The sequence below is a fragment of the Calonectris borealis genome, chromosome 2 (assembly GCF_964195595.1).
Source record: "Calonectris borealis chromosome 2, bCalBor7.hap1.2, whole genome shotgun sequence".
In the NCBI taxonomy this organism is placed as follows: domain Eukaryota; kingdom Metazoa; phylum Chordata; class Aves; order Procellariiformes; family Procellariidae; genus Calonectris; species Calonectris borealis.
The window spans coordinates 113,714,915-113,730,483 of NC_134313.1; the positions used below are offsets into that span (position 1 = coordinate 113,714,915).

Genomic DNA, 15,569 nt, shown 5'->3' on the forward strand with positions numbered 1-15,569 from the left:
TGAGCAGAAAAGATCTCTTCTCTCTACTTAAGGCAGAATAATGTTCTGCCCAAAATATTCGGAGCCCCTACCCTCATCCCCATCTCATTCACAAGCTATTTAACATCTCCTGCTATTCCTAACAATACCAGGCAGGAGCAAGAGCAAGGTGCTCGTTAATAAAAGGTTTCACTCTTTTCATTCATTCATGCTTCCTCTGTTTAGTTAAGCCAGTGATACTGTTGAAGGAATAAAACAAACAAAACAAAAAAAAAAGAAAGAAAGGGAAAAAGAAAGGGGGGGGGGAATGACAGTCGGGGGGGAGCCAGGAGGGTCAAACGGAGAGAAAAAAAAAGACAGAAAGAGTAAATTTACAGGAATGAAAAGAGATTTTAGAAAGGGGGGAGGGCAGAAACCACGAGTAGTGATATTTGAAGAGAGGTGTGTGTTAGGGGAGCAATGAGCATAAGGAAGCCAGCCTGCCTGTTCCTCCCCCTTCCTAATCATAGCCTTTACTCACAGACAAAACTCCCTCCCTCTCTCATTCACTCACTCACTTTAGGCCAATCCGTCCTCTCTCTCTCTCTCCCTCTCTCTGTGTCTCTCTCCTACTCTGAGACAGAGTCAGAACTCTTCTCCCTGACAGCCACAAACATCTACAGCACTTATTGCATTCAGAGAGGGAACCTGCAAACAAAACTTCACAGAAAACTTTTGGTTCTTGTTCCAGAGAATTTGCTGAAGAGAAGGAAAAACAAACAAACAAACAAACAAACCAAACCAGCCCCAAAAAAACTGTGCGTGAAGGGGGAGGAAAAGCAGGGCCTTTTAAAAAGGGAATCACAACAACTTTTGCTGCCAGGATGCCTTTGCTTTGGAAGAGAGGATTTTTGTTGGTGCTTTGCTGGATTATAGTGAGGAGTTCCCCAACCCCAGGATCCGAGGGGCACAGTTCAGTCACTGACTGTCCATCATGTGCCCTCGCCACGCTCTCAAAGGATGTGCCCAGCTCACAGCCTGAGATGGTGGAAGCAGTAAAGAAGCACATACTGAACATGTTGCACTTGAGGGACAGACCTAATATCACCCAGCCGGTGCCCAAGGCAGCACTTTTAAATGCCATCAAAAAACTCCATGTGGGAAAGGTGGGAGAGGATGGTTATGTGGAAATAGAGGATGATGTTGGAAGAAGAGCCGAAATGAATGAAGTTGTGGAGCAAACCTCAGAAATCATCACTTTTGCGGAATCAGGTGAGTGCTTGAAAAACAAAACTGTAAAATATCCTTTGTGCCAGAACTGCAATTAACTTCTTTTCTTCTCCTCAGCAATAATGTTTTCTGCAAGGTTGTAGGATGAGACTTGGGGGAAGGGAGAAGGAGGAATGGGATGGGGGGGACGGGACTCTGAAGGAATTTGATTTTTCTGACTTAGTCCTGGCTACAGCTTACACTTGCTAAGCACAGACAGCCACACAAGGAGGAAGCTCTCTAACCAATCTTGAGCAGAAAGTCAGGCTGCAGCGGCGTCCTCCAAACTGTGCCTGTGAAGCCAGAGTACTTGCAGCAAGTACTGGATTGCAGAGCTGATGGTGAAAGAAAAAGGGCTAAAGCCTTTTGGGGAGTTTATCAAGACAGAAAGTGAGCTGCAAACTACTTCAGAAACAACCCTTTCATGTAAAAATTGTAGTGGAAGTTATAAAATCAGATGAAGCAGCTTTAACTTTTAGAAGTGAGAGGGCTTTTTTGTGGGTGGTTTTTTTTGTTTTGGTTTTGTTTTTTTTTTTTTTTTTTAATTTAACACAGCATCTTCGGCAATAAAGAGTTGCTGGGACTGTCAGATGACTTCAATAGAACCAGACAAGTTGCTGTAGCTGATCCAATTTGTAATGCAGACTTCTGCACACTGGAAAAAAAGATTCTGTTCCTAAAACGCTCCTGCCAAAAAAATGCAACCTTGGTAGGGTGTATTTTGAACTCTTTCACAGTTCTGTTTTCCCTAACTCTTATACAGTAGGAGCTCAGAATATAGATATTTACTAAGTAATGGCTTAAGACTCACATCAACTGCCTAAAGGAAACAGCTCTAAAGTTGTACTTTACTGTCTTGTTCCTACATGAATAGGACCAGAACCCGTTTTAATTCAACGTATATGTATGTGCATATTTATCTGTTAGTACATGTGAGTATGTTTATACATGCATCAATAGCAGTATCTTGCAATAACTCTATCATCTAACTAACAGCAACTTTTTATGATGCTGTCTAGCCAAAGCATTTTTCCTGTTGCCAAGACGGTTTTAAAAGAATGTCATTGTTTTGTTTGGTACAGCATATGGTAGGCAAAGTATGCAAAGGAACTCCAAGCATTTTTGTTTAAAAGTTTGCTGCAGCAGTATAAACAATTAAGACAACACTCAGAGTTTCCAGTCCTGAAAACCTGTTGACTCAGATGTTCTGTTTGCAGGGAAGCCATGCACAAGAAGTGTGCATGCTTTTAAGAGCAGACATTCCTGCTGGCTGTCCAATTTCCAACTGTACAAGGAGCCCTTGCCTTTGGAGTCCTTGTCAATACACACATTATCAGTTCTTTCAGTATGAAAGCTCATGCTTTTCGGTTTTTTCCATCCCCTCCAATTCAGAAAGCAGGCAGAAGGTGTCGATGCTAGTGGTCAACAGAAGCAGGGGCAGCTCAACGTTAGTTTAGAAACGAGTTTTTAAAAGCAAAGAAATCTCTAAGCTATCTATGAGTCGGATTCCCCACCTGGTTTTCAGCAGCTAGCTCTGAGCACAGTGAAACACATACGGCATGAGCAGTGGTTTCTCTTCACTCTGTGGGTCCCAATCATTTGTAAACACGTTATTGTCTCTCCTGAGCTCTGACACAAAGGAATTTGGAATTTGATATATGCCTACTCAGTACGACACCCTCCAACGGTGGCTCCTGAAGCCATTGGCTCTCAGGGTCACGTGAGCAGCGAAAATCCTGCGTTGCCCACATGCTGGCCAATAGTCCAGCCACCGATCCCCCCCGCCACAAAGTATCCAACACTAACACGTCACGTAGTTTGATTTACATAGCGTTGTCCTACCACTGCTAGCCAAGTTAATTTAAGAAGACGTACGCTATGGAGTTGCGCAGCTTAAGGATGGGGGCATCCGCTGTGTTCCCATGCCTTTTCTTCCCTGCTGCTGTTCTCCACCTTCACGCTAAGCCCATCCTGGAAGCCAAGGCAGGAGGGCTGCACCAGCCCTTTTTCCCATACCTGCTAGGCTTTGATTTGGGAGGAGGGAGGAGCAATTAGCAACCTAGAAACCGAGCTCTAGGGTTTGGGCTTATAATGGAAATGATAACTCCACTCTCTGGAGTAACTTCAGACTGCTAAAACACATTTTTCATCTATAGCCATTCATATTTGGTGTCTTGCTAACATCAGAGGATCTACCACACTTTACAGGTGCCAATGCTGCAACAACTTAAGTAAACTCCACCTGGGATCTCTTCCACTCACACACCAGCAGTATTGCATGTCAAATATTAAAGCAGTATTATTTTTCCTGTTGAGGAAAGGGAGGCAAAAAGAAGGCAAGTGACATGTCATCTAGGAAGTATGAGTTAAAACGACAGGAATAGAGTATAGCCACATGGGCAATCCCCACTTTTCCCTCTCTGGGAACTGGGAAGAGTATGGATAAGTTTAAAACACTGAGCAGGAGAATAAACATGTTCCTCTCACAGTCAGGTTAATGTTCTTCCTGCTTTTAATGTGAAACTCGCTCTGTTTTGAAATAGGAAATCAATGAAAATGAATGGAAACATCTCACGTTGTATCAAATAAAGGTCTATGGAAAGAGAAATAAGACTTTAGGCTTTTTGTTCCTTTGGGTATGACTTGACATAAACCAGCCATTCCTCCTACCTTTCAGAAGCCACATTTACTACTTGCCTTCATAAAAAAGTAGTATTTCCATCTTTCATCAGCCATATCCTCAGACATACAATGAAATGGAATGAATGAACAAACAGTGCCCTGTGCACGTGACTCTGGCTTAAGACTGCTATTTTCTAAAATAGACCAAAATTCAAACGAGCACAGGCTTCAGACAATTAGAGGGGAAACTTAATGCAGTGAACTTGTCTGAAGCATAGGTGTAGTTATGTCCAGGAAATCAGCAAAATAGTTGGCAGGTAGTTTTCACAGCTAACAAATCCAGGCAGATCTTTGCAAAACTAATGACCGCGAGTATTGGGCAAAAGTTTACAAATGCACCCTACTGTCCTTTGGCACTCTTACAAGTAAAACATGAAAATGATTTTCTACTTGCATATCAAACTAAGATTACTAACCTTGATTAGTCTTGCTATGAGGGTAGCTGTGCCAGAGCTCTGTGGGTTACTTCAAGGTCTTAAAAATAGTCTTTTGAGGAGAGGGGTCATATAATTTTGTGACAAGCAAATCCAACAGATTTTATAACTGAGATACCCAATGCTTATAAAATATGGTTGGCTACTAACTCTTTCATATTTTAAGCAGATAGCTTATTAGGCAGACTTGAGATTTTGCCAAGTGAATTTGATCCTGGCAACTAAACTACCAATGAAATGGGTTGCTAACATCAGCCCCCGAGAAAGTGGTAGGAATTACTGGATGGAAAGACTGAAATCCAAAGGCTTATCGTTAGGAGAACTGTCAGGGAAAAAAATGAGAAATCTGACAGCTATTTAGACCACTTCTACCTTTTTGTATCACTTCATACTGAATTCAAGGTGAACTGACTTGATCATGTGATGCCTACTTTCATGCGCAGATACATATGTGTACACACTCACACCTTTTCCTAGGAAGATACCTACTCCTAATCATCCAGGCTGGTGGTTCAGGAGGAAAAAAAGAATGGGTCGCTTATGCCTCTTTAAATCATTTCATCAATTTTCCTTTAAAGCAAATGTATTTAATGGTACAGATATCCGTGCTGAATAAAGAATGGCCACGAGAGGGCACACTCCAAAGGCTTTTTGCTCCACGCAAGGCAACGTTTCTGCAAGCTCCTATTTTACCTAATTGGATCCTGAATCCTAGAGATCTTTATGCTTATCTGTAGCTTCTCTGAGTGGAGCTCTTGTTTCTCTCTTCTAGTTTATTTAAAAGGCTGAGATTCACTGTAGTGGAAGACTGTACGTAAAATAATGCAGGAAGGAAACAGGCAAAGGGGAAAAAGATAAACTGATGGATGCTAGAAGTTCTGGAAATCTAGAGAGATCAGAAATTATCATTATTATTTTTTACCAGATAGTGAGAAATGTGACTGTGAATCATCATCTGAGCTGATTTTCTCACATCTTTTTTTAATGCAGTCTCCCTGGCTTTTAGAAAACAAGCTTATTTCCCCTTGAGATTTTTTTTTTTTTTTTTTTTTTTTTGCTTTGGCATACTGTATCAAAGTTTTCAAGTTTAGCAAATGAAAGCAAGTTACTTCCAGAAGAAGAAAGCCATTCTGCATTAATCTGTTTCATTTTAACAAAACGTGAGAATTCAGGGAAGTTGGATGGTTGGAGACCAATTTCAGAAAGCACAGACGAATCTGAGAAGGTGGGAACCAGTTTAGAAGAAGATACCTGAGAGAGAGAGAGAGAAAGTACTGTATGTGTCCATCTCTGTTTGTAGTCATGCATACAGTTTTGTATGCAAATGCAGTTGGGAATATCATAATATGCATTTGCCTGTATGTGTGTATAAGCGCACGTATGTCCGTATGTATGGGTATGCCAAGGCAGACACGCTTATATATCCATGTAGCTGTACCTGCATCATTGTAATATGAATAGGTTCCTGCAGATTAGTATATGTTTTCATGTGCTCTCCTTTGTGCAGGATGTATCTACACTGCAGATGTGTAAATGATTCATGCTGAGGAGTTCTTATATCTAGATATGTCTATATGGGTATGAAAAGGTAATCTCATTTAATGCAACAGAGCTTTGCAAGAATGATTTAGGATTGAAGCTTAGTCCGCTGGAAGCAATTGGAAGTTTTGCTATTCATTTCAGTGGGCTTGGGATTTGGGCCTTAGTGCATAGAAACTAAATACTTTAATGAAAACAGACTGGCCACTTAATTTTAGAATTTACAACAAATTATTACAAGTATGTACAAAAAAAATTACTCTCTCTTTTATGAAAGACAAAGACTTGGTATGGTTTTTACCATGAAATATGTTATTGGTGCAAATGACCCTAAACTTTGCTTGAGCTATTTTAGACATAAATACAAAAATCAAGTAACAAAAAACTTCAACCAAACACCTTTTTTGTTTCTAAATATTTAAAGCCATGTGGGGGAAGGGCTTTCAATTTGGAAAGAACTCTCGGCTGTGGATGTAAAGTGCTTCCCTCCTGACAAAATAGCAGAGGAGAGTCAAGGTTCACCAGAACTGAATTATTTCACATTCTGAATGACCTTGTCAATGCCCCTTTGGGTTAACTTTTCAAGAAAAGGTATTTAAATAAGGTTGCTGCTGCTTTTTCCCTCATGAATGCTTGGGGATAGTTCTTTTTCCTGGTTTTCTTTTTTGGTTTATTTTTTCTTACGACAAAAATCTCCTTTTGCTGGCAGCAAAGGGTATGTGAACATAAAGATAAGGTGTTTGCTCCTCCTTTTGTAAGACGCAGCAGTCAGGCAGTCAGCGAGCAGGAACGAAAGTATGCAACCTGGATGACCAGTCACATACGAGGAGTGATGAATAGTTAGAATAAATCGTTTGCCAGTGATCCATAGGCTGAAATTCGTTCACAGAAATGGCCACTGTCTAATCGCGGTAATAACACATTTGTAATAATCAGTCTGCCTAGGGGATAATTGCCAGACGATAACAGTGCTAAATTCACTGAATAAATTCTACGCTGTGAACAATTCATCTAACTCTAGTGGTCACTCATTAGTAAACATTTTGAGCAATTATCTCTCAATAACCATGCTCTTCACTCTCTTTAGAGGAACCTTTCTAGTAACCTATTTTTTTCTGTCTCCTGGGGAACGGAAATGAGAAGTAAAGAGAAGGATGCTTTTGAATGTAATTACAGATTGGCACGCAGTACAAATTCCCCCAAATCTAAACATAGGCAGTAGTAAAGTTAGCAACTAAAAAAGGAAAAAAAAGCTTGCTTTGTATGGAAAAACAGTTCACTTACAGTATAACGTAAAAACGGTTCAAAATTAAGCAGTGGTGAGGCATGGAAATTTAAAGTAACAGCACCTCTTACACAGTAAGCATTTTTCAAAGGAAAATTTAAATACTCTGTATTAAGAGAAATTAAGAATAAGTCACATTATAATGTCAGAAAGGATAATCACTTGCATTATGAAAAAAACCAGCCTTAATCATTTAACAGCATGGTTTTAACAAAAAAAAAAAAAAATCATTTTAAGTATCTTAGCATTTTACTCAAAAATAGATACTCTTAACTGTATAGCTTAGACCCTACCTAGCATATGTATATAGCCTGAACTAACAGGGCTCGATCTTAAATCCGGCTGCAAATTGCAAATAAGTGAGCTTCCACTGCATAGTTAAAGCCAGCGATACTGAAGAAAGGATCCTTAGCCCCAGAGGAAGAGCGCGCGGGAGCCGCAGGCTCCTGCCGTGAGCCCAGCACGAGCTACCCCACGCAGGGCTGCCCCGACGGTTCCCCCATGCCTGGGCCCGCAAGAGCTCTGCCAACCCCTCCACGCTCTCCTGCGCCGTGCCCGTTACCAAGTGCCGCTTGGGAGCAGGTACCGGGCGCAGAGCCCCGCGCGTGAGCCCTGAGCAGCCCTTCCAGAGGTGGAGAGGAGGGTACCTGTGCAGGCGCCCCGCTGCTTGCGTGTTCAGGTCTCTCTCCTAAAAAGGTGTGCGAGCACCACTGAAGAGAAAAACAGATACGAGCAAACTCTCATGCTATATATACTGATGCTACACTTTCTTTCCATTCAGTAACTCCTTCCATTAAACCTTTTACCATATATGCACTACTTCTTAGGGCTTGCATTTTTAACCATTTCTCACAGCATTTGCCAGTGTCACTCGCGCCGCTAGACTGCTCCCTCGGCGTCACAGCCCTCTTCCTGGAAGGGACTTCGCTTAGCAGTAACGCAGAGAGGTGGCCTCTCCAAGGCTTTGGGAAGGGGAGACGAGGAAAAGCAATCAAAGGGGGCCCAAAGTAATCCCTCATCTCCTTTTTCAGCTGCTTTCTGCTATGATAACAATCCAGGCTGTTGACATCGCCGTTTATATGAGCATGGAAGTGATGAAGGCATTACCACTGTTGGGCTGTGGGTCTTTCCACAGGAGTCAGGCAGGAGGAGCAGGATGATTAGAAATGGAAAAAGACCCTTGCAAATCAGCTGTGGCAGATGAAAAGGAAGGACAACAGGATAAACAAAGTGTAATTATGGAAGTGATACCGTCCCCAGCTTTCAGAAAGGTCTCCTTTTTACTTTCAGTTAGATGAACAGTATATATTTCCAAAGCTTTGAACATGGTCATTAACTCAGACCAAAAAGGAAAGACTGCTAAATCCCTAAGCAATATTTGGAGAAAATGAAATACAGCAATTTTTTTGTCTCAGAACATTTGAAGAATTTATTTTATTGTAGCACCGAACCTTTTGGAAATAAAGATCCTGTTATAAAGTGAATGTGTAATCATAATAAGCCAGATCCAGAGACCTCTATTCAGTTTTAGCACAGGCCAAACTCTGATTTCAAAATGAGCTTGTCTGAGCATAGTGACCTCGTAAAGACTGCAGGATTCATACCATTTATGCTGTGTGATCGTAACAAACTAGTTGTGAATGTGGAGAGAATTCAGAAAAGCTCCGTTTTTTCCTAATGTGAAAGCATGCTTTTCATCCCCAACTTTGCACCATTTCCAGTCTCCTAAAAAGATCTGTGAAAGGGAAAGGGTTTTTTTAATTGTTGTAAAACCTTTTATTAGCTATGCAGGTTTGAGGACTCAGGATTTTGTTTTGTCCACAAATATTAGGCTCATATAAGCTTCCTGCATCTTCTTTCTTTAGAATCTGAATTGACCATTCGTCTGTGAAAATGTAGCTAACCACATACAGAGAGGCTGTTATTGTGGCTAACAACCTTCAGGGAGGCTGTTATCCCTGTATGAGGACATGTCTTACGCCACCTTGCTCAAGCTCACTTTCCTCAAGTGAAGCAAAAATAAGTACTCCGGTACTTTCACCGTACTATTCTAGTAATTTTAGTAACGAGGAGGAATTCAACTTTCAGACATACAGGAACATATAAAGAAGTAATTAAGAGAGTTCTTGAGGTCCTGTTTCTTTCATGTACTATCTGTCAAAAAAGTGGCTGCATTGCTACACTTCTGGCGAGTGCATAAGGTAATATGAATATTTACTGTTGGAGATATGTCACTTCATAACTATTTTCAGCTCCCACTGGCATGGAAATAACAAAATGTGAAATATCATGCATTAGCACTTAACAGCATCAGGTTATTCTGTAACACAGGGCTGTCCTGCTTTTCTGATCAGATGGGCCATGTAGCTCCTTCCACTGTTGAGCCAGGCCTCCACACCCCTGCTGCTTTCTTAAGAGCACGTGACTGGGCCAGTTTTCCATGTTCATGTCCAGCATAGCTGATCTGTTCATGCACAGGATCCCTCCTCACCAGAAATACTGTCTGTGCCCAGCTTGGTACCTCAGGAACACAGAATAAGTTTTGCACTTCCAGCAATATATGCCTATTGCCCGCACCAGTCTGTGAGCTCTGGGGAAAGAGAGCAGCTGGGAAGAGGCTGCTGGTACCAGAACAATTTCTGCAGCTTGGTCTAAACCATCTTTTTCCCCCTCACGGTTTCCTTGGGTAGGGACAGCAAGCAGAAGGGGTTAGACGGAGAGTCTTGGAGGCAGCAGCCCACTCCTGGCACATCACCTGCCTTCAGGTTCCCCTGAAGCCCAGGTCCCCCCCCCAGAAAGGGTTTATCGGGACTGTGCCAAGGAAAGGGATAAGCTAAAGTTAGAAGCTTGCTTTAGAAGAGAGAGTTGGGGGGAATGGATGGACGGTCCTTGCAGGCCTTAGAAGTATCCATTCACATAGAAAACACTCTTTACAACATCCCTACCTACAAGGCAACCAGCCTCTTGGACCAGACTTCCTTTGGACTGGAGGAATGTCACTGTACATCTTCTCATGCTCTGAAACCTGGGCAGGAGTGAGATTAATGCCTACCACCTGCCCTCTGTTCCAACACAGCTGGCAGCTTTGCCATAGTTTCATTTCCAGAATGGAAAAAAATAATGTTAGCTGGTAAGAGCTGACTAATGAGCTTTCAGTCATTATTGAATGAATCTTATTTAAAAAATAATAGAAAAACAGTAACTCCACCATGCCTCACAGTACTGGTCAGCTTGCTCTGTCTTTTCTATAAGCCACTTCCTTTTCTAAGGCACAGTCCTACTGGTTCATGTAGCTCCCTGAGAAATTAATGTAACACTTTGGAGACTGGCATCAGCAGAGTCTGTGAGAAGCAGCTAACACAAACCATGTGTTTCCCTATCTCAGTCTACAATTTCACACTCTCACTTAGAGGCAAAACAAAAACAAAACGCTGTGCCCTTTGGCCACTGTAATTCACAAATGTCTGTCTCTTTGACCTGGGAATGCCACCAGGGAAAGCTGAATGTGTCAATGCCAGGACTTCACAGAGAGGGAAAGCAACAGGTAGCTCAAAGGGCAGCACAGCCTGCCTACAGACTTGAGAAACCAGGAACTCTTGAATTTGCAAGTGAATACGGGATAGATGTCTTGTGATTTTGCCCCACTTCTGTCTCACCTGAGAATGGGGAAGCAGGGAGATCGTCAGGGAGCCCGCACTAGTGGAGTTCAGTGGCAATGGGAAGCAAGGAGGAGAGCCTTGCTGCCCTGAGAGCAATTTTTCCTTTATGTGTCCAGCCACTTCAGTTTTGATCACCACTTGCCCTTTTTAGGGTGCAAAGTTCTGGTTCCCTGACAAGCAAAACCACTGCACAGAGAATAGGGTCAACAACCGTGGGTAGCTCAGGAATAATAATGCCAAACTGATAATTATGAATACTGTTTCTGTCTCACTAAGGTCAGATATCTGTGCATTTCAAATCTGTGACCCCAGTCCATCCTGACCTCCATACTGAGAAAGAACAAAGGATGCCAACATGGCTTTTTCTTTTGTCAAGAAAATAGAAAAGTACCTCTCTTAAAAAACTAATACCACCACCACCCCCCCAGCTAATTCATTCTCTCTTAACTTTTTCATGCTCTAGTGATCAAATCATTAAACAGCCCTCATTATTCATTCCAACTTCTGCCAGGGATATGAGCTCTGTATCAGAGAAACACCCCCTCACCATCATAATCATCATCATGACATCTCAGCAAGTTGATACAATTATGCCAGAGAACCATCCCCATAATTATACAGTTCTTCAGCTCATTTCTCAGTGTATTCACCATTACTATAATCACAGCGAGTACAGTGTGTTAAATTAAGAACAGGATCTACAGCTAACATCCCACAGGATGAAGAGTCTGCCTGCTGCAATTCTGCAATTCTTTACAATATAACTCTGCAAACCTCTCAAAGCTGAGGCTCATATGTTAGTGTTTCTTTGTTTTTGAAACAATTCACATTTACGACTCATTTTAAGATGCATATGAAGAATGGCATTTTACGGAGAGAGAAAGGGCAGACCTCGTTCCCACATAATTTCCAAAGTATTGCCAAAGAATTGGCAGGGCTGGAACTCACTCCCTAACTTTAGCTATTAGGCGCAGATTTTTATGCGTATGGTACATATAGCCATGGGCTGTTGTCACAAAAGCATTTTTGCCTTTCAGCTAACAGTGATCACACAGACAGCTTAGGCAAATGAACTCTTAGCAGCTACTGATGCTTATTTGCCATGAGATGCTTTACATAAATGACTATATCATTACCATAACAAAATGCTTTGGTTAAAATATGATACTGGAAAACAACAAGCAAAGAAATACTTTTCTAAAGAGAGAATTTTCACAAAAGACAAACTGAGGAGGGGATGAGGTGAAGGAAGGTTAGAACAGAAGAATCATAAAAATTTAAAAAGCCAAGTAGGAAACCTAGGGAACTTCACGCCCGTGGTGACAGTAACAGAATTCTCTTTAACAGAATGCAAGCAGACATACTAACAAGTTCTTCCTGTCTATTTCCATTTACCAAATCAGGCACAGCCAAGAAAATGTTGCACTTTGAGATTTCCAAGGAAGGCAGTGAATTATCGGTGGTGGAACATGCTGAAGTGTGGCTCTTCCTGAAGGTCTCCAAGGCCAACCGGAGCAGGACAAAAGTCACTATCCGCCTGTTTCAACAGCAGCGGCAGCCAAAAGGCAACTCTGAAGGAGCAGAAGATATGGAGGACGGGGGGCTGAAAGGTGAAAGGGGTGAGACTTTGATTTCGGAAAAGGCAGTGGACACCCGTAAGAGCACTTGGCACATCTTTCCTGTCTCCAGCAGTGTCCAGAGACTCCTGGACCAAGGCAAGAGTTCTCTGGATGTGCGGATTGCCTGTGACCTGTGCCAAGAGACTGGAGCCAGCCTGGTGCTACTGGGCAAGAAGAAGAAAAAGGAAGATGATGGGGAAGGGAAAGAAAAGGAAGCTGGAGAATTCACAGGAGAAGAGGAGAAGGAGCAATCACATCGGCCCTTCCTCATGATGCTTGCCCGGCATTCAGAGGACCGTCAGCACAGGCGGCGGAGACGAGGCCTGGAGTGTGATGGCAAAGTCAACATCTGCTGCAAGAAGCAGTTCTTTGTCAGCTTCAAGGACATAGGATGGAGTGACTGGATCATTGCACCTACAGGTTATCATGCCAACTACTGCGAAGGAGAGTGCCCCAGCCATATAGCAGGCACATCTGGTTCATCGTTATCTTTCCACTCCACTGTCATCAACCATTACCGCATGCGGGGCCATAGCCCCTTTGCCAACCTCAAGTCATGTTGCGTGCCCACCAAGCTGCGGCCCATGTCCATGCTCTACTACGACGATGGCCAGAACATCATTAAGAAAGACATACAGAATATGATTGTGGAGGAGTGTGGTTGTTCATAGACGCATGTGTGCGCAAGACCCTTCTCGTTAAGTTGAGAAGAAAATGTATCAAAAGCCCAAGAAGAGGAAAGACCGGACATGGTACAACCTTTTTTGAATGAAACAATCATCGGAAATGAAAGCAAAAACAAAAGAGAGAGAGAAAAGAGAAAAAAAAAAAAGACTTATGGAGGATCAGAAAAGACTTCAGCTATAAAAAGGAAGAAAGCTTCATGAACCCGGGCTTGAATGAGATACGTCTGAATGGCGGTATGGGTTGGGGATTTCCCCTTCCTTTCAGTATGCTCCTTATCTTATTACATAGTATATTAAACATTAGTTATTACTAGGGGAGTTATTTTCCCTCCCTTAGTTACCCATCAGTTCAAGGCGTGGTAGCAGCTCATCTAACCTGCAGCAATTTGGACTAAGTCCAAAATGTCATTGAAATTCCTTGAAAAGCCATGTGTATGAACACTACATTCACTGGCACTTTCTCCCCAAATTTACTGAGGAACCGAGTAGGTGTGTAGTGTTTGTGTGTATATACATATGGCTATGTATTTATATACATATCTCTATACATACAGACACTATACACATACATATACTTACCATTGGTAAAGGGACAATATTGTGCAGGTGTCTACACCTTCATCTTCTGCACTACATTTACAAAAAAAAAAAAGAAAAAAGGAAAAAAGAAAAATGAAGAAAAAAACAGAATAAAAAAAAGAATGAATGAAAGAATAAAAGTTACATTTTGTAAAGGTGCTTACAACGTTAGAACTATGCAACCTAGTTGGTTTGAAACTGTTTACCTGCGAAAGAAAGAAAAAAAAAAACAGAAAGACTTTTTTTTAAATGGAAGTAACTTGTTTTAAAAAAAATTCTTCAGTGAGAGATACTTGAAAGGAACATGTTTGTCCAGTTACTGGAGCCAAACATTTCTATATTTTGTAAAAAAAATTTTTAATCGTTTACTATTTGCACTACAATGGTGTCTGACCTGTCTAATCCTTATTTAACAAATATTTGCAAGGGAGGGTGGTTGGGTGTGGGAGGGGTTGAGAGCTGCACTTATTGTGAGCTATACAAGAACTGCTACAGCACACAAAATAGCTATTTTTATTATTATAATAATTATTATTATTTTGTACCTTAAAATGAATAGACACATACACCAAAGACATTTGTGCGAGCCTCTAAAAAGTCTGTTTGTGGTTGGTACCATTCACCTGTAATAAGTTAGGGTTTGAATTAAGGGTCAGTGGGTTGATTACATTCAGGCTAGAATATCTGTTAACCAGTTAAATTCAAATAGCACCCTCGACAGAAAATTGCCATTTGAAGTAAGCCCAGAAAAGCCCTGGGATTTGGATCCAAGGTGCTCGGATCCGAGATCCATCTAAGCATAATTGTACTCTTTTGCATGTACAACACTAAGACTTGTCCTTGATGCACAGCAACTGTGCATTGTTGGGAAACAACTTTATACAAGGGATATACACATATATATATATGTATATATTTCTGTATGTATATATGTATGTATACACAAGGTATAAGCACTTCTGGCTTCACTTTAATGTTCTTAAAACAATGAATGTTTGTGTGCAAAGCACAGTATGTTAAAAGATTGTTTGTTTGTTACTACCAAGTGGGAGGCTACACGTTCAAAATGGTATTTGTGTGAGAGAATCCTAAAGTGCTGGTGTACACTTAGAAAGTCTTGATGTAAAATTACAAGCAGCTTTGGGCCCTGCCCATCATCGCCCCTGCAAATATACAGAAAACGGCAGTTGTGGTAGGATTTCTGTTTGAAATGCAGTCTTCAGCAAAAGACTGGCTGGCTCAACCACCACCCTCTAGCATGACAACTCTTAATGAGTTTGCGCGTTACCTGTAAGACCTAATTTTCAGTGTCAACACCTAACCTGAAGGGTCCAACCCATAGGGCATAGGTAGATAGTTTTTTTTTTTAAATTCTATCGCTGTCATATTTAAAAGAATGTTAAAGTTACAACATCTGTCTTTGGGTAGGGGGAGATGATAAGAGGGAATGGGAGAAACCTTTAGGCCCTGTTTACACTGAGTTTGATAACCCTGAGCCTGAAGCTTCAGACTCTCACAGGTTTGCAGGACCAAGCCCCTGTTAGCTGCCTTCTGACGGGACAGGCTTCAAAATGCCTCTCACGGAAAGAAGCACTAACACGGCTCCCCACCTTGTTGAGAGCACCGTCTGTAAAAAAAAAAAATTTAAAAAAAAAAAAGATAGCACAATTCAACCCGGTCACATTGGCTAGGGATAGCGTGTTAGCACCTTCATGGCGAGAACTATGTTTAAACAGTGTAATCAGGGCCTTCGTTCTTTGTCAGCCAAAACTGTTTGTGTGTGCATGTGTGCGTGGGTGTTCTCTGTGTGTGCATACGTATGGGCGCATGTCTGTGTGTGTACGTATCGATAGAGATTT

General features: G+C 41.7%; 1 protein-coding gene across 1 annotated transcript; it reads left to right on the forward strand.

Annotated features, from left to right (window-relative positions):
• Nucleotides 1-530: 530 nt before the first annotated feature.
• On the forward strand, nucleotides 531-13,765 carry INHBA (inhibin subunit beta A). The gene is made up of 2 exons (XM_075142960.1): nucleotides 531-1,230; nucleotides 12,230-13,765. The coding sequence occupies exons 1-2, from the start codon at nucleotides 843-845 to the stop codon at nucleotides 13,114-13,116; spliced, it is 1,275 nt and encodes a 424-aa protein (XP_074999061.1). The 5' UTR covers nucleotides 531-842; the 3' UTR covers nucleotides 13,117-13,765.
• Nucleotides 13,766-15,569: the final 1,804 nt, after the last annotated feature.

Bases quoted from the DNA above. Each gene is read 5' to 3' on its own strand.
- INHBA (XM_075142960.1), top strand. From the start codon at position 843: ATGCCTTTGCTTTGGAAGAGAGGATTTTTGTTGGTGCTTTGCTGGATT. The intron at 1,231-12,229 runs GTGAGTGCTTGA...TTACCAAATCAG, and splicing joins CATCACTTTTGCGGAATCAG to GCACAGCCAAGAAAATGTTG.